Here is a 22,160-nt window from a genome sequence, read left to right as displayed (position 1 = left end):
CATCTTCTGCAAATAAAGACGCTATAAGTTCAAACCCTGTGCTTCAACTGGATTCGGCGTTTGAGCCCACTGTGCTTCAAGGTGATCGTACTGCAGCACATGATCACCTTGCGACCTCACAATCACTTCCCTCAACATTTCCATTGGTTGTTAAATTATCAGACTGCTTGTCATAGAATTTCATAGAATTCATAGAATTTACAGTGCAGAAGGAGGCCATTCAGGCCATCGAGTCTGCACCGGCTCTTGGAAAGAGCACCCTACCCAAGGTCAACACCGCCACCCTATCCCCATAACCCAGTAACCCCACCCAACACTAAGGGCAATTTTGGACACTAAGGGCAATTTATCATGGCCAATCCACCTAACCCGCACATCTTTGGACTGTGGGAGGAAACCGGAGCACCCGGAGGAAACCCACGCACACACGGGGAGGATGTGCAGACTCCGCACAGACAGTGACCCAAGCCAGAATCGAACCTGGGACCCTGGAGCTGTGAAGCAATTGTGCTATCCACAAGGCTACCGTGCTGCCCCTTTGTCCTGGATAGAACAAAGAAAGATTACAGCACAGGAACAGGCCCTTCGGCCCGCCAAGCCTGCACCGATCCAGATCCTCTAGCTAAAACTGTCGCCTATTTTCTAAGGATCTGTATCCCTCTGCTCCCTGCCCATTCATGTATCTGTCGAAATACATCTTAAATGGCGCTATCGTGCCCACCTCTACCACCTTCTCCGGCAATGCGTTCCAGACACCCACCACTCTCTGCGTAAAGAACTTTCCACGCATATCTCCCTGAAACCTTTCCCCTCTCACCTTGAACTCGTGACCCCTAGTAATTGAGTCCCCCACTCTGGGAAAAAGCTTCTTGCTATCCACCCTATCTATACCTCTCATGATTTTGTAGACCTCCATGAGATCCCCCCCTCAACCTCCGTCTTTCTAATGAAAATAATCCTAATCTACTCAACCTCTCTTCACAGCTAGCGCCCTGCATACCAGACAACATCCTGGTGAACCTTCTCCAAAGCATCCACATCCTTTTGGTAATGTGGCGACCAGAACTGTATGCAGTATTCCAAATGTGGCCGAACCAAAGTCTTATACAACTGTAACATGACCTGCCAACTCTTGTACTGGGGCTGTTTAGCACAGGGCTAAATCGCTGGCTTTGAAAGCAGACCAAGGCAGGGCACCAGCACGGTTCAATTCCCGTACCAGCCTCCCCGAACAGGCGCCGGAATGTGGCGACTAGGGGCTTTTCACAGTAACTTCATTGAAGCCTACTCGTGACAATAAGTGATTTTCATTTCATTCAATACCCCTTCCGATGAAGGAAAGCATGCCGTATGCCTTCTTGACCACTCTATCGACCTGCGCAGTCACCTTCAGGGTACAATGGACCTGAACACCCAGATCTCTCTGTACATCGATTTTCCCCAGGTCTTTTTCATTTACCGTATAGTTCGCTCTTGAATTGGATCTTCCAAAATGCATCACCTCGCATTTGCCTGGATTGAACTCCATCTGCCATTTCTCCGCCTAACTCTCCAATCTATCTATATTCTGCTGTATTCTCTGACAGTCCCCTTCACTATCTGCTACTCCACCAATCTTAGTGTCATCTGCAAACTTGCTAATCAGACCACCTATACCTTCCTCCAGATCATTTATGTATATCACAAACAGTGGTCCCAGCACGGATCCCTGTGGAACACCACTGGTCACAGTTCTCCATTTTGAGAAACTCCCTTCCACTACTACTCTCTGTCTCCTGTTGCCCAGCCAGTTCTTTATCCATCTAGCTAGTACACCCTGGACCTGATGAGACTTCACTTTCTCCATCAGCCTACCATGGGGAACCTTATCAAACGCCTTACTGAAGTCCATGTATATGACATCTACAGCCCTTTCCTCATCAATCAACTTTGTCACTTTCTCAAAGAGAAATTGTCTTAAGTAGGTAAGACATGAACTTCGCTGCACAAAACCATGTTGCGTATCACTGATAAGCCCATTTTCTTCCAAATAGGAATAGATCCTATCCCTCAGTATCTTCTCCAGCAGCCTCCCTTCCACTGACGTCACTGACGGATGAGCAGAAAATTCCTCCAATTAAAGACAGGGAAGACAGAAGTCATTGTCATATGTCCTCGCTATAAACTCTGTTCTCGAGTTATCAACTGTGTGATGCTGAGCCAGACCATGTGCAAACTTGACGCCATATTTGACCCTGAGATGAGCGGGCTAACCACATATTTGTGGCATCGGTAAGACTGCTGATTTCCACCTCTGCCCATATCTCAGCTCATCTGTTGCTAAAAACCTTACTGTAACTGTATTGCTTCGAGACTTGATTATTCCAATGCACTCCTGTCTCTTCTCCAACATTTTACTCTCCAAAGACTTGAGGTTGTCCAAGTTCGGCTGCCTGCGACCTTACTGCTGCTGAGTCTCATTCATCCATCACTCGTGTAATCATCAACGCATAATCTCATGGTCTAACAATGCCTCAATTTTGAAATTCACATCCTTGTTTTCAAGTCCTCCCATGTCCTTGCCCCTCTCTGTCCCTGTAACCACCTGCAGTACCACAACCCTCTGAAATATCTCCACATCCAATTCTGGATTCTTAAATCCTCGATTTTAATTGATTCACTATTTGTGGCCTTGCCATCAGCTGTCAAAGCCCTAAGGTGTGGAATCTCCTCCATAAATCTCTCTGCCGCTCCATCTCTCTTTCTCCCCTGAAGATGCTCTTGACCAAGCTTTTGATACCTCTTTGACCAAGCTTTTGATCATCTGCCATAATATCAGTTGTGGGGCCTGATGCCAAATTTTGCTTTATAATGTTACTGTCTGAAGTGGCTTGGGCATTTTGTGACACTAAAGACATTGTATAAATACAAGTTTTTGTTGTTGCTGATCCTTTTGAATGCTTCATTCAGCGCTCAGATCACGGGCAACCTAATTTAAACACTCATGGGCAGAACCAGTTAACCTCCTCACAAGACCATTTGTCCCAGTCTTGATGAGGTGTAACATGTCCATCTTGAATAGGTTTCTGCTGTCCTGGAAAAAAAGGTCTATGTAATGCTGGGATGGAGGGAGGTGCTTCTGTAAAAGAGAAAGTGTCTGTGAAAGTAGTTTTTAAGGAAAATGCTATTTGGTTATTTGCTGAATATGAAAAAAGCTCAAATGATATGTTTCTGGTCATTTTATTTAAGATGAAGATTTGTTCATCGTGGAGTGAATAATATTTTTATAAAAGGTTTATTTGGAAGACTGATATTATATGGTTCGTAAAACTGGAGTGAGTAAATTCAGTCTAAGCAGCTTGTGCCCGAGTGTAGTGTATGTTCCGAATTCAGAAATGTAGACATTTTTAAAAAGTAAATTTAGCGTACCCAATTATGTTTTGTTCAATTAAGGGGCAATTTAGCATGGCCAATCCACCTACCCAGCACATAAAGATGTTGTGGGGGTGAGACTCACGCAAACACGGGGAGAATGTGCAAATTCCACACGGACAGTGACCCAGGGCCGGGATTCGAACCAGGGTCCTCAGTGCCGTAGTCCCAGTGCTAACCACTGTGCCACCTTGCTGCCCCAAAAATGTAGACATCAGGATCAAGGATTGCAATGGCACAGCAGTTGTGCACACAATTCAGTTTTTTTTTTTTAAATCACATTTTTAACAGATTGGTATTAACAGAAAAAAGACACATTATCCCACATGGAAGTTTGTGTCATAATTGCAGCCTCATCATTTTTAGTTGCATCTTAATCTAGTTACCACCTTTTCCAAATCAGTTCAAGTATACAACTATGATTGGTTTGTTGATCATCAATGAAGAAAATTGAGCTAAAATTAATAGATAGACAGTTGGAAAGTGGATAAGACACCTCTGAATTGAAAAATGTGTTTATCAGTCAACCCTTTCTTTGGTTCACCTTCTTTAATGTCTTACCACATCAGGAGCTTTCTGGATCTGAGTGGCCAGCTGCAGGGATTTGTTAGCTGAGGAAAGTTGTTCACGTAAGGTCTCTGCCTCTCTTTGAACCACCTCTGCCCTCTGAGGGAAAGGGAAGGAAAAACAAAACATATTCATTCAACAGCTGAGAAATTATATTGGCCCATTAATCAATTTCTGCATCACTGCCTAGAACAGATTTTCCTTAACAGTCAACCTAATAAATGTAAAAAGAAAATACTGAAAGTGATGGATATTCATTTTAAACAGTACAAGGAGGAAATAATTGAGTGATTATGACAGTAATTTAACGCCAGGAGCAAGGAATCCCTGCTGATATTAATGTTGCAGCTCAGTGAGTTTTTGAGACAGAACAAAAACAAGTGCAACGAGATTCTTTTATTCAATTTCTTTTCCACAGATGAGACCAAAAATGATTTTCTTTTGGGATGGGGGAAGGGTGGGGAGGAGGAGAGAGAGAGAGAGAGAGAGAGAGAGAGGCGAGAGGTGGGCGGCAACAGGAGACAAGGGATAGGGAAGAGAAGGAAGGAAAAAGATTGGATGGGTGCAGGAGATGGGTCAGGTAAAGAAGTGAAAATAATGGGGTGGAAAGTAGTTGGGTTGGGTGTGTGGGGGTGGGAGAAGGTGAGAAGGTAATGGTAGGACTAGGGAGAGAGTGAAATGTGCAATGAGTGGAATGAGAGGATTGGGAGATATGGGAAAGGGCGGAGGAATAACGTGCAAGGAATGCACGTTAAGGGGATAGAACTGAAGGGAAAGGAGAGAGTTAGTATAAGGGGAGGGAGATGAGATGCGAGGGGACACGAGGGGTGAAGATGCGAGGTGAGGTGGTGGGAGAGTGGGGTCCAAGGGAAAGTGGTGCGAGGGGAGAGTGGGGTCAGAGGCAAGAGTGCCACCAGGTGTGTGTGGGGTCAGAGGAGAAGCTGACGGGGCAAGGTGGTAGTTGGTTGCAAGAATCAAATCATTAGCCAAAACACTGAAAGTCTGTTACCTGATTGGCTCTTTCCAGATCGGTCATGATAATTTCAATTTCATCCGCTCTGTAATAGATTGAAGAAGAATCCAACTTAACTAAACTCCTGAACACATTGCCGATATGCCCATGCAATAAAAAATTCACACCCAGTTAGATGTTTCAGGTGCGGAAATATCCGTTGTATATCAGTCAAGGAGAATGTTATGTGCCAGATATAAACATGTTTTAGTATCTCTGTCCATTTGATTCAGCTGTTATTTGATGCCTAAATTACAGTTGCAACTACATAAGACAGTTTCAGACACTCTCCAATACTTAGCAGCAGGTTATGTTCACAAAATTATCTTTTTCATTGTATTGATAAAAGTGGAGGCCAGCAATTGCACAGTTCCAGCATCAAGCTTATACAAATTCTGTGCTGTAAGCTAGAAGTTAACTTTAGAAGTGAAAAGTATATTACACAGGGAGCAATGAGCTAAACATAGCATTACACAAGGGAGCTAACAAAAAAAATGCCTCACACAAGAGACCTCAATGCAGGAAAACATTGCTTATGTATACGTTTTCTGCTTGTGACTGTTTAATTCTACCAGCAGCAGTTAGTTAGGTAACAATGGTCAAACCAAGGGCCATATTCAACATTGTACACCTTAACTTGAGCCTTGGTCAAACTGAGAATGAAAATAGAGGCTAATAACTCTCGTTAACTGGCCAGATGATGGCTAACCTTTGGGGTTACCTTATGATTGATCTACACTCAATAGTTTGACAACTAATTTCAGCATCCTGACTAAATGCTAGATGTATTTTAATGCTTTTAAGATGCAAGACCACAGCATTCGTTTGATAACCATTCATAAAAAACATAATTACAGTCCATAAAACGTTGCAACAGCAGCAAAATAGTATATATGTTGTGACTGTTCACAGTCCGCATACAAACAAACATCAAATAGTCTCTTTTGCATGACACTCGCCAAATCATACTTCATTTGGATAATTAACGGCATAAAGTTTAAGTGTCAGGGCTTGGATTATGATTGATATTTAATACCGATTAGAATTCTGAACTTTCTGATATAACTAGAGATTAGGTAAACGTTTAACAAACATAGAATCTTTAACATAGAAACGAGGAGCAGGAGGAGGCCCTTCGACCCTTCGAATCTGCTTTGCCATTCAGCATGATCATGGCTGATCCTCCATCTCCACACCATATTCCTGCTGTCTCCCCACACCTATTAATACTTGAGGCTAGAAATCTATCTATTTCCTTCTTAAATATATTCAGTGAGCAGACCTCCACTGGTACACCATCCTCCGAGTGAAGAACAAAAAACATTACAGCACAACAACAGGCCCTTCGGCCCTCCAAGCCTGTACCGGTCATGATATCAACCTGAGCCAAAACCCTCATTACTTCCTTGTGCCATATCCCTCTATACACATCCTACCCATGTATTTGTCAAGAAGTCTTTCGAAAGCCGTTAATGTATCTGCGGGCAGCATGGTGGCGCAGTGGTTAGCCTCAAAGAACGGGAAGGGGAAAAGCGAGGGGGGGGGGGTTTCTGAGACGCAGCAGGGGGTGAGAGATGACATGGTCAAGGGCGAAGAAAGGGGCCATCTGGGATGGGCTAGGTACAGAGTGGAATTAAAGGGGCAGGAGTTAAGTGGGGAAGATGACGGACGGAAGAGGGGATTGGTGGGGCAAGCCGTAAGGTTAGTAACGTGGAACGTCCGGGGACTGAATGAGCCGGTTAAAAGGTCACGGGTGTTCGCGCACCTCAGGAGTTTGAAAGCGGGGGTTGTCTTTTTGCAGGAGACACACCTTCGTGTGAAGGACCAGGTTAGGTTAAGGAAGGGGTGGGTTGTGCAGGTTTTTCACTCGGGTTTGATTTGAAATCAAGGGGTGTGGCGATTTTAATGAGCAAAAAAATGGGATGTGTGAGTGCGAAGGAGGTGAGGGATCCAGGTGGGAGATATGTGATTGTGAGTGGGGTATTGGAAGGGGCACCGGTAGTGTTGGTAAATGTGTGCCCCAAATTGGGATGATGTGGGTTTTATGAGGGGGTTGCTGGCAGCAACCCCGGATTTGGCCACGTACCAGTTGATCATGGGAGGAGATTTTAACTGTGTCCTGGAACAGAGGGTGGATAGAACGAGCCCCAGGTCTTGGGTAGGGTACGAATGGCAAGGGAGCTGGGCGGGGTTTCTGGATGGGTATGGTGGATCCATGGCGCTTTCAGAACCCAGGGGGAAGGGAGTATTCCTTCTTTTTGTCTATAAAGTGCATTCAAGGATTGATTACGGGATTGATTGAGTCGGAAGATTTTGGTTGGGGTAGAGTATGCGGGGATAGTTATCTCGGACCATGCACCCCACTGGCTGGATATTCGGTTCAGTACGGGACGAGAGCAGAGGCCGGGGTGGAGGTTTGACTCGGGGTTGTTGGTGGATGGAGGTTTTTGTGATAAGGTGCGATTGGCGATTAGGGATTATGTGGAGTTCAATCAGAATGGAGAGGTGTCGGTGGGCATTTTTGGGAAACACTGAAGGCAGTGGTCCGGGGAGAAATTATCTCATTAACGGTTTGTGCGAATAAGGAAAGGAGGGCGGAACATGACCGTCTAGTGAGCGAGATAGTGGAAGTGGACAGGGAATATTCGAAGGTGCACACCGTGGAGGGATTGGCGAGGAGGAAAAAGTTGCAGGGGCAATTTGACAGGCTGACAATGGGGAGGGCGGCAGAGCAACTGCATAGGGCAAGAGGGGTGCAATACGAGCATGGGGAGAAGGCGAGCCGCATGCTGCGTCCAGGGAAATATTGAATATCCGGACTGGGGCTGGGGATGTGGTGTCAGAACCAGGGAAGACAAATGAGGCATTTAGAGAGTATTACCAAGGACTTTATGAGGCAGACCCAGGAGGAGAGGAGGGGGACATGGGGTGGTTTCTGGACGAGCTGGAATTTCCCCAGGTGGAGGAAGCAAAGAGGCAGGCGTTGGAGGATCCCCTGGGGCTGAGAGAGGTGCTGGATAGTATCGGGGTATGAAGTCGGGGAAGGCCCCTGGGCCGGATGGGTACCCGGCAGAAATTTATAAGGAATTTGCGGCGGACCTGGCACCTCATCTGTTGGGGGCGTTTAATGAAGCACTGGAGAAGGGGGAGTTGCCGGAGACAACGAAGCAGGCAGTAATCACACTAATGCCAAAAAAAGGGAAGGATCCGGTGGAATGTGGGTCGCATAGACCCATATCACTATTGAACACGAATGTGAAACTATTAGCTAAGTTGTTGGCGGGGAGGATGGAGGATTGTGTCCCGGGGGTGGTTGCAGAAGATCAAACAGGCTTCGTTCAGGGCAGGTAGCTCGCGAGTAATATAAGACGGCTGTTGAATGTGGTGATGAATCCGTCGAGAACTCTGGTACCGGAGGTGGTGGTGTCGGTGCTAACTCCGCTGTGCGAGAATCATGGGTTTGAGCTGGGGGGGTGGGGGGGTGGATAGTGTATATAGGAGGTGGAGGAAAGTGGGGCAGGTCAAGGTGAGGGATTTGTATTTGGAGGAAGGGTTCGCCAGTCTGGAGGAGCTAAGGGAGAGGGTAGAGCTGCCGAGGGGTAGTGAGTTCAGGTATCTACAGGTTAGGGACTTTGGGTGACCTGCATGACTTCCTGCGGTTAGAGAAGATAAAGTATGTGTTAAGGGGCTCAGCAGGGAAGTTTGAAAAAGGTGGGGGATGTTTGTGACCATGTTTGAGGAGCTGTTCGTTGCAGGGGGGGTGGGGGGGGTGGATGATGGGGAGGGAGGGGAAAAAGGAGAAAAAACTGTACAAACTGTATAGTTGATTGTTGGGAAGAATGTTTCCCAGGGTGTTTATTTGCTGTAACCTACTTTGGTACAAGTTTGAATAAAATGCGTTTTTAAAAAAAGAAACCTGGAGGGATTCAAACCTGGAGTTCAGGGAAAGGTGGGAACAGATGTCGCCGGTGGCGCAATGGTTAGTACTGCTGCCTCACGGTGCCGAGGACCAGGGTTCGATCCTGGCCCTGGGTCACTGTCTGTGTAGAGCACATTCTCCCCGTTGTTGTGTGGGTCTCACCCACATAAGCCCCCATGTGCCGGGTAGGTGGATTGGCCACGTTAAATTGCCTCTTAAATGGAAAAAAAAATTAAAAAGGGGGGAAACAGATTTGGGAGGCCACAACACATTGGAGAGGAAAAGGAGGTTGGAGATGGGATGGTAGTTTGCAAGGACAAAAGGGTTACAAGGGTGATTTTTCTCAGGAGAGGGATGATGGTGACAGAATTAAAGAAGAGGGGGACAACACCTGAACAGATAGAACAGTTTACAATATGAGCTAACATGGGGGTCAGGAGAGAAAGTTGGTTGATCGGTAGTTCAATGAGAATAGGATCAAGGGAACAAGAGGTGGATAAATAAGGGTGCAACCACGTGAGTGCAGCCCCACCCAACTGGATGGCAGTAGAGACATTTTGGGAGAAGAAGATGTGGTCAACAGGCTGTAATTAGAGGGGACATGAGGGAAGTTGGGAGAGAAATTAGAGAAAGATGCAAGTTCAGGTCCAAGGCAAGGAGGGGTATTAAAAGATTTTGGCCTGTGGGCTGATGGAAGTGGGGGGACTAGGCAGAGGAAGTTAATCAGACAAGTCTCAATCTTACTCACATGGCAGTCCATGAGTTCCTTGTACTTGCTGGAGGGCAGAGTGGATGGGACATGGGTGTAAGAAAGAGAAGATGGTTTGGAGTAGTGAAAAGAAGCTATGGGTTATCCTGGCATTCCAGGAGAATGATGCAAGAGCAGGACCTAATAGTGTTTGAAGTAGTCCAGCCAGATCTGGCGGTAGATGGTTAAACCAGTTATCCATCAAATCTGCACCCCTTGGACTTAAGGGAACATAGATGAGTGTGGTACCAGAGGGAATGATCAGACACTGGTGAACAATCAGATTATATTATCTCCATTCTACAGAAACTTGTTTGCACTTGCTATGTGAATGTGAATCCTCAAAATACAAACAGAGACCGTAGTCTACTAAATTTGTCAGCTTCATTTGTGAAAATTGATAGTAGCATTCACAAATCTGACAGTGAACAACTGCAGTCGATAGCATGGAATGGCTAAGTGTTCAAAACATGGTTCATGAATTGTTTAAGACCTAAAACTCTGTTATCACAGTAAAGAGTTCCATCAATGGGACTAGGCTGCTGATAATTTGCGTCACAATAGCTGATTTTATCTTAAGAATACATAAATGTTAGATCCATAAATCACATTAATGGAGATACTACATAAATTTTTTAGATTCAAATTGTGTTACACCAAGGAGACAATTTTAACCCAGAGCAGGTTTCAGACAGACAGGTGGGGTTACGGGGATAGGGTGGAGGTATGGGCTTAGGTAGGGTGCTCTTTCCAAGGGCCGGTGAAGACTCGATGGGCCAAATGGCCTCGTTCTGCACTGTAGATTCTATGATTCTATGAAGAGGGAGGAAGGGAGGGAAGGAGGTCAAGTGCTTGCATTCTCTAGCCTAACATTCAGCAGCTTAGCTATCTCCAAACACTGAAACTCCTGGAAATGTATTGCCGTTCGTTCACTGTCGCTGGTGTAAAATCCTGGAACACCTTCCCTAACAGCATGTAGCTACACCTCAACGGCTGCAGCGGTTCAAGAGCGCAACTCAGGACTTCAAGTGGCAGCCATGGAATGGAGTGAGCGGTCGCACATTTGGTGGTTCCTGCTCAAGGTTGATTTTTTTTGTTTTTTTCCACTGCTTTTCCTTCTGCACTGTAAATTCTATGAAATCTAAGAAATTTAAGGGAGTGTTTGAGGGCAAAAGGTGCAAGGAAGGTAATACTCCTCTGGTATGGCTAGTGCATGGATCAGCAGCCGAGGAGCCCCACGAGAAATAAAGAGCTGTTGGAGCAGGAGAGTTTTCATGGTGCTTCACAAGTAAATGTAGCGGTGGCAAGGCTGCCCACCCAGTGGTCGACAGAGCAGCTGGTGGAGTTCTTGAATAACAAGTTCCAGCAGCAGAAGAAAGAGGACCTGGAAGACCTGGCCAACGCGGAGGAGCCGCTGAGATCTGGGATTGAGCAAGTTGAGCAGAGGCTGGAGTCCCAGGAATGGGCGATTCAGAAAGTGGAGGAGGCGGTGGGGGAACATGAGGAGTAGATAGCCTCATTGGCGGTAGAGTTGGGAGTGATGAGGGAAAGCCAGAAGAGGGATGCCTAAAGGCATCGAAGGTACGGAGGCCGCTGTCTTTTTTTTAATAAATATTTCTATTCTCCATTTTCACATTTTCTTCAGAAATTACACCCCACCAACAAACAGTAAACGGTAACGAATACAATGTCAATCCCCTTATTAACAACAATGATCCCATCCTCCCACCACCACCCAAACAACGGCCCACCTGACAATATAAGCATCAAATAAAACAAACGCAAGGTGGGAAAAAAAGGAAAAAAGAATCAGGAATCGCCTATGGTCACCACTGACATATACAGTCCAGCCCCCCCCCCCCCCCCAACCCCCCCTAATATTCAACGCCATCCAATCCCTGAAAGAGTACTGTGAATGACACCCATGAATTCCCAGACTCCTCCCCACCACTTCCTCTTGTAAACTCCTCCCCCCACCTTCGGTTCCTTTCCCCAACTTTTCACCCCGGCTAGACTCACCGAAACCTGTTCTACCAGGCTCCGATGGCCGCAGCCCCTCACCCCACTTCACTGCCGTTCACTGGCCGGTGTGGAGGCCCCTGTCCGGGTCTCCTTCCCCCTAGCCCGGACCCAGGAAAACCAAGAAATTCCCTTTAGCACACAACCCCAACATACACACCCAAGCCCCAAAGAACCATCATTGTAAATGAATGGCCCATCTCTTCCCTTGCCCAAATATATACAGCGTCAACTCATTTAGTACACGCAGTGAAAAAATAAAGTTACATGAGGCTACATTGGTACACGACCATTTCTCAATTCTGCCACAGTCCTTCTGCCTTCACAAATTTCTCCGCTGCTTCCGCCGTCCCAAAATAAAAGTCCTTAGATTAGTAGGTCACCCTCAACTTAGCTGGATATACTATGCCGCACTGCACCTTGCTGATGTACAGTGCCTTCTTCACCCAGCTGAAGGCAGCCTGCCTCCTCGCCAGCTCCATCGTAAGGTCCTGGTATATGCGTATATCAGCTCCAGCCCACTGCACCACCCGCTTCTGCTTTGCCCAGCACAGGACTTTCTCCTTCACCCTATACCTACGGAAACACACAGTTACTACTCTTGGCGGCTCACTCGCCTTTGGTATAGGCCTCCACGACCGATGAACCTGATCCAGTTCATATCGGGAGGGATCGTCCCCCTCCCCCAATTGCTTCGCCAACATCGTGGCAAAATACTCCGTCGGCTTCGCGCCTTCCACCCCTTCGGGCAGACACACAATCCTCAGATTCTGTCGCCTGGATCTGTTTTCCAGGTCTTCCATTTTGGCTCGCAGACCCTTGTTGCTTTCTATCACCCTCCGCAACTCCTTCCCCATCGAGGTGAGTTGATCACTGTGCTGCGATAATGCCTCTTCCACTTCCATCAGTGTCTCACCTTGCTCCCGCACCTCCGCCGCTGCGCTTGATACCGCCGCCCACACCGGGGCAATCGCCTCCTCCACCAGCACTTTCAATACTGCCCCCATCTCCTTCTTCATCGCTTCCATGTGGTTTGTGAACTGTTTTTCAAGTTCCGCAGCCATCACCTTGGTCATTTCTTCTGCTATGAGCGATGTTGCCTCCTCTGGTGCTCCAGCCTCCGCTTTCCTTACAGTTCCTGCGCTGACTTTTTCACTCCCCGGCGGACTTCCGTTAACCCCCTTTTTCACGGCCGTTTTTCTCCCAAACTTGGACATTTCTCCTCCCTGTGCCTTCCAATAGCCTTTTCAGCCTCTGTTGCTCCCGGGACCGGGCGTTAAAAGTCCAAAATTCCTATTTCCGAGCGGGAGCCCTCAAGTGTGTGGCTGCCTATCGCCCGTCGTCACCGGAAGTCACGGAGGCCGCTGTCTTTGAGGAGGTAACAAGGAAGTTAGATAAAGGAGAACCAGTGGACATCATTTATTTAGATTTCCAGAAGGCCTTTGACAAGGTGCCGCATAGGAGACAGTTAAATAAGTTAAGAGCCCATGGTGTTAAGGGTAAGATCCTGGTATGGATAGAGGATTGGCTGACTGGCAGAAGGCAGAGAGAGGGAACAAAGGGGTCTTTTTCAGGATGGCAGCCGGTGACTAGTGGTGTGCCTCAGGGGTCTGTGCTGGGGCCACAGCTTTTCACAATATGCATTAATGATCTGGAAGAAGGAACTGAAGGCACTGTTGCTAAGTTTGCAGATGATACAAAGATCTGTAGAGGGACAGATAGTATTGAGTAAGCAAGGGGGCTGCAGTAGGATTTGGACAAGCTCGGAGAGTGGGCAATGAAGTGGCAAATGAAATACAATGTGGAAAAGTGTGAGGTTGTGCACTTTGGAAGGGGGAATTTAGGCATAGACTATTTTCTAAATGAGGAAATGTTTAGGAAATCAGAAGCACAAAGGGACTTGGGAATCCTTGTTCACGATTCTCTTAAGGTTAACGTGCAGGTTCAGTCGGCAGTTAAGAAGGCAAATGCAATGTTAGCATTCATGCCAAGAGGGCTAGAATACAAGACCAGGGATGTACTTCTGAGGTTGTATAAGGCTCTGGTCAGATCCCATTTGGAGTATTGTGAGCAGTTTGGGCCCTTTATCCAAGGAAGGATGTACTGGCCTCGGAAAGGTATTCCAGGGCAGATTTTCTGTTGGGTGGGGGCTTGCTGACAAGGTGACAAGGGATTGGTTGGTCTGGCGCAGTTGGGAAGGGATCGGTGACGGTGAACATCTGAGGGTGGGCCTGGAGGGGCGGCCCAGATAGGGATATGGCTGATCGGCAGGGGGAGGGGATGTTGGGGGGAAGGGGGTGGGGAGCCCTCCCCATTCCCGCCCCCCCCAGCCAGGTTGGTCAAGTGGAATGTGATGGGGTTGAATGGGCTGATTAAACAGTCGCATGTTTTCACACATCTAATGAGTCTGAAGGCGGATGTGGCATTTTTGCAGGAGACGCAGTTAAGTTGGCCGATCAGACAAGGCTGAGATCGGGATGGTGGGGCAGGTGTTCCATTCGGGGCTGGAAATGAAGATGAGGGGAATGGCAGTGTTGGCCAATAAGAGAGCTGCGTTCCAAGGTGGGGAGCATTGTGGGGGGTGGGGAAGGATTTTTATACGGTCACAGACCCAAGCCTGGGCCAGTCGAATCCCAAGTCATCGGGCGTGTCGGCAGTGGCGAGAGAACTGAGGGGGTTCATACAGCACATGGGGGAGTGGACCCACCGAGGTTTGGGAGGCCGAGGGCGAAGGAGTTTTCATACGTCTCCCATGTGTAACGGGTGTACTCCCGGATTGACTATTTTGTGTTGGACAAGGCGCTGCTGGTGGGAGTGGCCGACTCAAAGTATTCGGTGATTGTGGTTTCCGACTACGCGCCGGATTGGGTAGATTTGAGGGTGGCTCAGGGGGAGGGTTATATTGCTTCAGGAACACACGGGAGGAGAGGGCAAGGCTGGTGGATGAGATATTGAGGGTGGATAGGAGATATTCGGTGGCGGGGTTGTTGAAGGAGAGGCAATAGCTCCAGATAGAGTTTGGGTTATTTGCTACAGGGAAGGCGGTTGGTCAGTTGCAGAGGGCCAGAGGGGCTGTGCATGACTACAGGGAAAGGGGAGTAGGAGGTTGGCCCATCAGTTGAGGAAGCAGGTGGCGGAGCGGGTGATTGGTAGAGTGAGGGATGATAAGGGTTGGGCCCTGAGGGGGTGAATGGGGTGTTTGAGGCCCTTAGAAGGCTCTACGAGTTGGAGCCCCCGACCGGGTACGAGGGGATGAGGCGGTTCTTGAATGGGTTGGAGTTTCCCAAAGTGGAGGAGAGGTTGGTTCAGGGTCTGGGGGAACCAATGGGGCTGAGGGAGGTGATGGATGGTATGGGGGTAATGCAAGCGGGTAAGACCCTGGGGCTGGATGGGTTCCCAGTAGAGTTTTATAAAAAGTTTTGGGCGGACCTGGGGCCACTGCTGGTGAGGGTGCTTAATGAAGCGAGGGCGGTAGTCCCCCCGCTACATTGTCACAGGCTCCCATCTGCCTGATTCCTAGGGGAGTGGTGACGAGATGTGGATGGAGGCCTTGCAGAGGGTGAATGCGTCCTCATCATGTGCAAGATTAAGCCTCATCAATTTAAGATGGTACACAGGGCTCATATGATGGTGACGAGGATGAGTAGGTTTTTATGTGGCAGAGAACAGGTGAGGGTGCTGCCCGAGGGGGGCCCTTGAATCACGTCCACATGTTCTGGGTGTGTCCAAGATTGAGGGGGTTCTGGCAGGGGTCCTCGGACGTGATGTCCAAGGTGTGGGAGTGGTTCGGAGTCCAGAGGTGACGCTATATGGGGTGTTGGAAGATCCAGGAAGCTGGGGATGAGAAAGGCCGATGTTTTGGCCTTTGCCTCCCTGATAGCTCCGAGACGGATTTTGCTAGGGTGGTGGGTTCGGAACCGCCGAAAGCGGGCATGTAGTTGAGCGACCTGGCAGAATTCTGGAGGCTGGAGGTTAAGTTCGCACTGCGAGTGTCGGCAGAGGGGTTCAGCCAGAGGTGGAAACCATTTAGCGATTTCTTCAAAGAGGATTGAGGGGTCAGCGGGGGGCTAAGGGGATTAAAATGCGGAACGTGGCGGGGGTTGGTGTCGGAGGCAGGCGGGTTGTGGTTGTTTATTGAGTTGCTTTGTTGTTCTTCTGATATTCTGTGTGTATTTGTGAAAATGCCTTGAATGAAAATATTTTTAAAGAATAAAAAAAGGCAACTGCCCACCATCTTCTGAAGGGCAATTAGGGATGGGCAATAAATGCTGGCCTAACCAGTAAATTAATTTTGAAAAATAAACACCGGCATGGACTTGTGTAAACCAAATTGACTATTGCTGTATATCCTCTGTAAAACAGAGAAGCCTGTTCTCTTTGCAGAAGAGAAAGTTAAGGTGAGAGTTCATAAAAGTGTTCAAAAATAATTTTGGGTTTTGATGGGAGCAGGTTCAAGAGCAACTTTCAGAAGAATGTACACCTGAAAAGTAAACACTTGCATGGCTATGGGAAACAGCAGAACAAAGGGATGCACTGGATAGCACTTTCAGAGTGCCAGCACAGAGACAAGGCCAAATATCCACCTCCTGTGCTGTATATGTCTGTATGCTTTTGTTAAGCTGGCAATTCAGAATTAAATCTCATCATTTGAAGGAGGATGATCATATTCTATAACCTGCAGCAGTCACATCTATTATATTTACTTTTAGTAAAATGGGAAAGCTTTTTTAAAATCTGCTTCTTAAATGAAAGTAGAGATTCACCTCATAACTAGTTCCCTAAAATTCAGCAATGGAATATGTACTGCTAAGAAGGCATCAACAACTTGTCATGTGAGAGTACCTTTAAGAAATGGGTGTTTATTACTGCAGTGATGTCAGAGTGTGGGTGGAGCTGGGCTGTCTCTCAGCTTTTATTTTCACTTTGAGAAAAGCTTGGCTGTGTCTGTGTTTTTTTGGTTTTGTTTCAGTGTTGGAGCTGCAGTCAGACACAGAATGTGTAATGTTGTTCTCTCTGCCATGTAAAGACTATCTCTTGATCATTTGGTGAATTCAGAGTTATAACTGTTCTCAGTAGTGAATTTAAACCTGATGTGCTTCTGTTAAAAGTTTTTTTTAAAGTCTTATGGATGTTAAAAGGAAAGTAAGGATTACTTAGTGTTGTATTCTTTGGAGGTTGTATTTGAATTAATGGTTGCTAAGATGTTCACTGTATGTTTTAAAAAGGGTAACTAGAGTTCATAAGCTAAACATTGTTTTGCTTTAAAAAATACTTTTCCATTTCTGCTGTACCACACCTGCAGATTGGGCCGTGTGCTCCCCATACCACAATTTATTAAAAGTTGTGGGTCAGGTGAACTCCATGATACACTTTGGGGTTCTCTAAACCCTGGCCCATAACAAACTTGACTCTGTATCTAACCCCACGATGTCCCTGTCCTGGGACTGTTTGATGGGGAGAGTGTAGAGGGAGCTTTACTCTGTATCTAACCTCGTGCTGTACCTGTCCTGGGAGTGTTTGATGGGGACAGTGAGAAGGAGCTTTCCTCTGTAACTAACCCTGTGCTGTACCTGTCCTGGAGGTGTTTGATGGGAACAGTGTAGAGGGAGTTTTATTCTGTATCTAACCCAGTGCTGTACGTGCTCGTTAGGTGTATTGGGCACGTTAACCTTAAGAGAATCGTGAACAAGGACTCCCAAGTCCCTTTGTGCTTCTGATTTCCTAAACATTTCCTCATTTAGAAAATAGTCTATGCCTAAATTCCCCCTTCCAAAGTGCACAACCTCACACTTTTCCACATTGTATTTCATTTGCCCGAATCAGTGTTCTTCCATGTTGAAGCCACTTGGAAGAAGCACGGAGGGTAGCAATGGCACTTCAATGTCCATGGTGACCAGGAGTGGTTCAGCAGCACCACTACCGAGTGAGCTGGCCGAATTCTGAAGGAACACAAATGTTATTCTTGCTAACTCTGTTTACAATGGTTTCCAGTGGTTTGGATTGGACATGGTCTTTTCATGTCTGCAACCCAGCTACTGAACTCATAGACAAAGAACATACAGTGCAGAAAGAGGCCATTCGGCCCATCGAGTCTCTACCGACCCATTTAAGCCCTCACTTCCACCCTATCCCCGTAACCCAATAACCCCTCCTGACCGGTTTTGGTCACTAAGGGCAATTTATCATGGTCAATCCACCTAATCTGCACGTGTGGGAGGAAACCGGAGCACCGGGAGGAAACCCACGCAGACACGGGGAGAACGTGCAGACTCTGCACAGACAGTGACCCAGCAGGGAATTGAACCTGGGACCTTGGCATTGTGAAACCACAGTGCTAATCAATTGTGCTACCTGGCGTTGTGAAGGCACAGTGCTAATCACTTGTGCTGTCGTGCTGACTCGAAACAGTAACTCTTTTTCTCTCTCCACAGATGCTGCCAGACCTGCCCAGTCTTTCCAGCATTTTCTGTTTTTATTTCAGATTTCCAGCACCCACAGTATTTTTAAAAAATCTTCTTCAGTTGTTCAACCTCCAAATGTTACTGAATTTACCAGGCAACACAAAAAACAAAGAGAAAAATCTCAGGGCTTGATACACCAGCAACTTGAAACTAGACTGACTGCTAGAGAACTTGTTGGCTTGAAATGTCAAATTAAACAGTATTGGTTTATAACCACGTGGATATGTTTTTTAGAAACTTCCATACTGGCCCATAATGTAACTGCAGCGAAATTATTCAAGATTAATTATATTTAATAAATTGAGAACACTCAGAACCATGAATTGAAATAAGTCTTTGCAGCACTGCTGTCTCACAGCGCCAGGGACCCGGGTTCGATTCCCACCCTGGGTGACTGTATGGAGTTTGCACTTTCTCCCTATGTCTGCGTGAGTTTCCTCCGAGTGCTCCGGTTTCCTCCCACAGTCCAAAGATGTGCAGGTTAGGTGGATTGGCCGTGCTAAATTGGCCCTCAGAGTGGAGGATAGGGCCTAGATAGGGTGGTCTTTCAAAGGGTCGGTGCAGACTCGATGGGCTGAATGGCCTGTTTCTGTACTGTAGGGATTCTATGATTCTAAAACATTCAAATCTTCACCGGCTCTACAAATATAACATTTTAGTCACCTCATGAGACTAAGCACCTTTAGTAAATTAATTTCCTGACATAAGGGGGGCAGGCTCCATCGATTAGTACTGAATCACATTGAGCCAGTTTATAGAGGTAGGCTCCATCACCTCCCAGTGAACTTCAATGAGCTAGATTATACAGACAGGTTTCTGTTAAATAACAACAGGTTATGGTAGCGTCCTGAGTGGCTCGCTAAACAATTTCAAAGATCAGTTAAAAGTCAACCAATAGAGACACACAAGGTAAAAAAGGGCAGGTTACCTTCTTGAAGAGACATGAGTGAACCAGTCGGGTTTTTACAACAATAACAGTTTCATGGTTACTTTTATTGATTAGTTTCATATTTTCCATTTTTAAAACAAAAGCTGTATTCAAACTGCCTTGGTGAAGTCGAAAAGTTCTCTGGATTAGTCCGGTAACATAATCACTACGCTACCAAACCCGATGCTAAATTTGTTTGTTGTACACAACACATAGATGATCACAGACCCAGCAGAGTAAACAGAACATACAAAGCATCATGATTTATAAATTATGTGCTGTCAAAGTTGGTATCTGTTTTAAAGCTCCCACCACTCTTGATACAGACAGCAGATGTAGAAATAACATAGCATTATCAAGAGGTCAAATTGCAGGTGAACTGAAATAAAGGCACAATCAACAGCCTCGGTCAAATTTGCAGCAGTGAATAAATATATTTTCTGTTAAGTAGCAACAGTGCTGACATTAGAATCCAATACAAAAAAGTGCCACATGAGGGCTGGAAGGAAAGGATTTGAAATGTGGTTACATTTATTAAATGACAATAAAACACAGAATGCCATTGTTTAAGATTTTTTGGTGGGGTGAGAAATTTAACCTGAACTGAAAAACGAGTCACAAAATCATTTTCACACTTTTCAAAGATGCTTTGAATTCCACAACCTGTTTTCTTCAACAACAACAGCTTGTATTTCTCCAGCACTTTTAATGAACTGAAACATTCCAAGACATTTCACAAAAACATAATGAACCAATACTGGATACTGATCCAAAGGTGGGTTTATTGGTACATGTCAAAGAGAATCACAGAAAATACTGAATAGGCCCTTTGGCCCATCGAGTCTGCACCAATACATGAAAAGCACCTGACTTACCTACATAATCCCACTTGCCAGCACTTGGCCCAAAGCCTTGAATGTTAGGGCGTGCCAAGTGTTCATCCAGTTACTTTTTAAAGGATGTGAAGAAACCCACCTCTACCACCCTTCCAGGCAGTGCATTCCAGTTACCACCCTCTGGGTAAAAATGTTTTCCTCACATCCCCCCAAAACTTCCCATGCCTCACTTTGAACTTTGTCCCCTTGTAACTGGCCCTTCAACTAAGGGGAACAGCTGCTCCCTATCCACCCTGTCCAGCATGCCCCTAATTATCTATTGTTTATTTTTTTTAAATCATAAATTTAGGGTACCCAATTCTTTTTTTCCAATTGAGGGGCAATTTAGCGTGGCCAATTCACCTACCCTGCACATCTTTTTGGGTTGTGGGGGTGAGACCCATGCAGACACGAGGAGAATGTGCAAGCTGCACATGAACAGTGACCCGGGGCCGGGATCGAACCCAGGTCCTCAGCACCATGATGGGGAGATCGTGCAGACTCCGCACAGACAGAGACCCAAGACAGGAAACGAACCCAGGTCCCTGGCACTGTGAAGCAACAGTGCTAACCACTGTGCTACCGCGCCGACCATATCTAATGGCCTTTCCCTGGTTATCCTCTTCCCATTGATATACTTATAAAATATTTTGTGATTTTCCCTACTTTTGCCAGAGTTTTCTCACCTCTCTTTGCTTCCTAATTGCTTTCTTAAACTCCACCCTGCACTTTCTGTACTCCACTAATCCCTCCGCTGGTTTCCCTCCCCGACCTGTTAAAAGCCTCTTTTCCTTCTCATCGTATCCTGAATACCTCTGGTAATCCATGGTTCTCTGGGCTTGTTATTCATTCCTATCACCCTACAGGGAACACGTTGGGCCTGTACCCTTCCCATTTCCTTTTTGAACAACTCTTTTCTGTAGATTTTCCCACAAGTAACTTGGCGAGATCCTGCCTTATTTTACTAAAATCCGCTCTCTCCCAATCTTGAAATATTTTTGCAACTTGCCCATTTCTTTGTCCATAACAACCTTAAATTATACCATGTTGCGGTTGCTATCACTAAAATGCTGCCCCACCACCACTTCAACAAACTGTCTGGTTTCATTCCCCAGAATTAGGTCCAGCACTGCTCCGTCCCTTGTTGGACCCTCTACATATTGACCCAAAAGGTTCTGCTGTATACATTTTCAGAAATCCACTCCATCTAAGCCCTTAATACTATGACTATCCCAATTAATGTTGGGAAAGTTGAAATCACCTAATATAACTACCCTATTATTATTTTAACATACCTTCGCGATTGGGCACATATTTGATCCTTAATTTCCCGCTGACTATCTAGGGGTCAATAATAAACACCGAGCAATATGGCTGCCCCTCTTTTTTTATTCCTAAACTGTACCCACAAAGCTTCATTTTATGCCCCCCCCCCCACCCGCCCCAAGATATCATCTCTCCTTACTGCAGTAACTGACTCCTTAGCTAACAATTAATAATGCAATGTCTCCTCCTCTTGAACCCCCTCCCCGTCTCGAGTGAAGACTCTAGATCCCAGAATGTTCAGCTGTCAATGCCCCTTCCTCAACCACGTCTGTGGTGGCAACTATATCACAATTCCATGTGTCAATCCTCACCTTTAACTCATCTGTTTTACCTGGCATTAAAGTAGAGGTCATCCAGCCTTGCCTTACTCCCTTGAAACATTCTCCACATTCGCCGCCCAGTAGTAGTACATCAGGTTCGGGAGACCCAAACCCCCTGCCTGCCTTCCTCTCTGTAGCAGCACCTTTCTCACTCTGGCCACTTTCCCTCCCCATATGAACAAGGTAATCCTTCCCTCAATCTCCCTGGAAAAAGACTTTGGCAGGAAAATCGGTAGGTATTGCAAAATAAACAGAAATCGCGGCAACACATTAATTTTAACCGCCTGGACCCAACCCGCCAGTGACAGAGGAAGACCATCCCACCTTGCCAGATCAGCATTCACTCTCCCCACCAAACTAGTGGTGTTGTACCTGCGAAGCCTCCCCCACTCCCCGGGCAACCTGCACCCCCAAATACCTAAAGTGAGTCCCTGCCCTACGGAATGGCAGCCCCCCCCCCCCCCGCCCCTGCCCCCACCCCCACCCGAAACCTTGGGTAGGGTGCTCTTTCCGAGAGCCGGTGCAGACTCGATGGGCTGAATGGCCTCCTTCTACACTGTAAATTCTATGATAA

General features: G+C 46.6%; 1 protein-coding gene across 6 annotated transcripts in view; it reads right to left on the bottom strand.

Moving 5' to 3' along the window:
- LOC140386629 (protein CASP-like) overlaps nucleotides 1-22,160 on the bottom strand; it is a 1,158,102-nt gene that overhangs the window by 493,878 nt on the left and 642,064 nt on the right. For all 6 annotated transcript variants that reach the window (XM_072469118.1, XM_072469114.1, XM_072469117.1 and 3 more), the window contains exons 9-10: nucleotides 4,988-5,036; nucleotides 3,973-4,077 (exon numbers count right to left, since the gene is read on the bottom strand). In XM_072469118.1, coding sequence (XP_072325219.1) covers nucleotides 3,973-4,077; nucleotides 4,988-5,036 — 154 coding nt within the window. The remainder of the gene's footprint in view (nucleotides 1-3,972; nucleotides 4,078-4,987; nucleotides 5,037-22,160) is intronic.

Source organism: Scyliorhinus torazame, chromosome 12 (assembly GCF_047496885.1).
Source record: "Scyliorhinus torazame isolate Kashiwa2021f chromosome 12, sScyTor2.1, whole genome shotgun sequence".
NCBI classification, from domain to species: Eukaryota; Metazoa; Chordata; class Chondrichthyes; order Carcharhiniformes; family Scyliorhinidae; genus Scyliorhinus; species Scyliorhinus torazame.
This window is presented reverse-complemented; position numbering and strand designations above follow the sequence as displayed.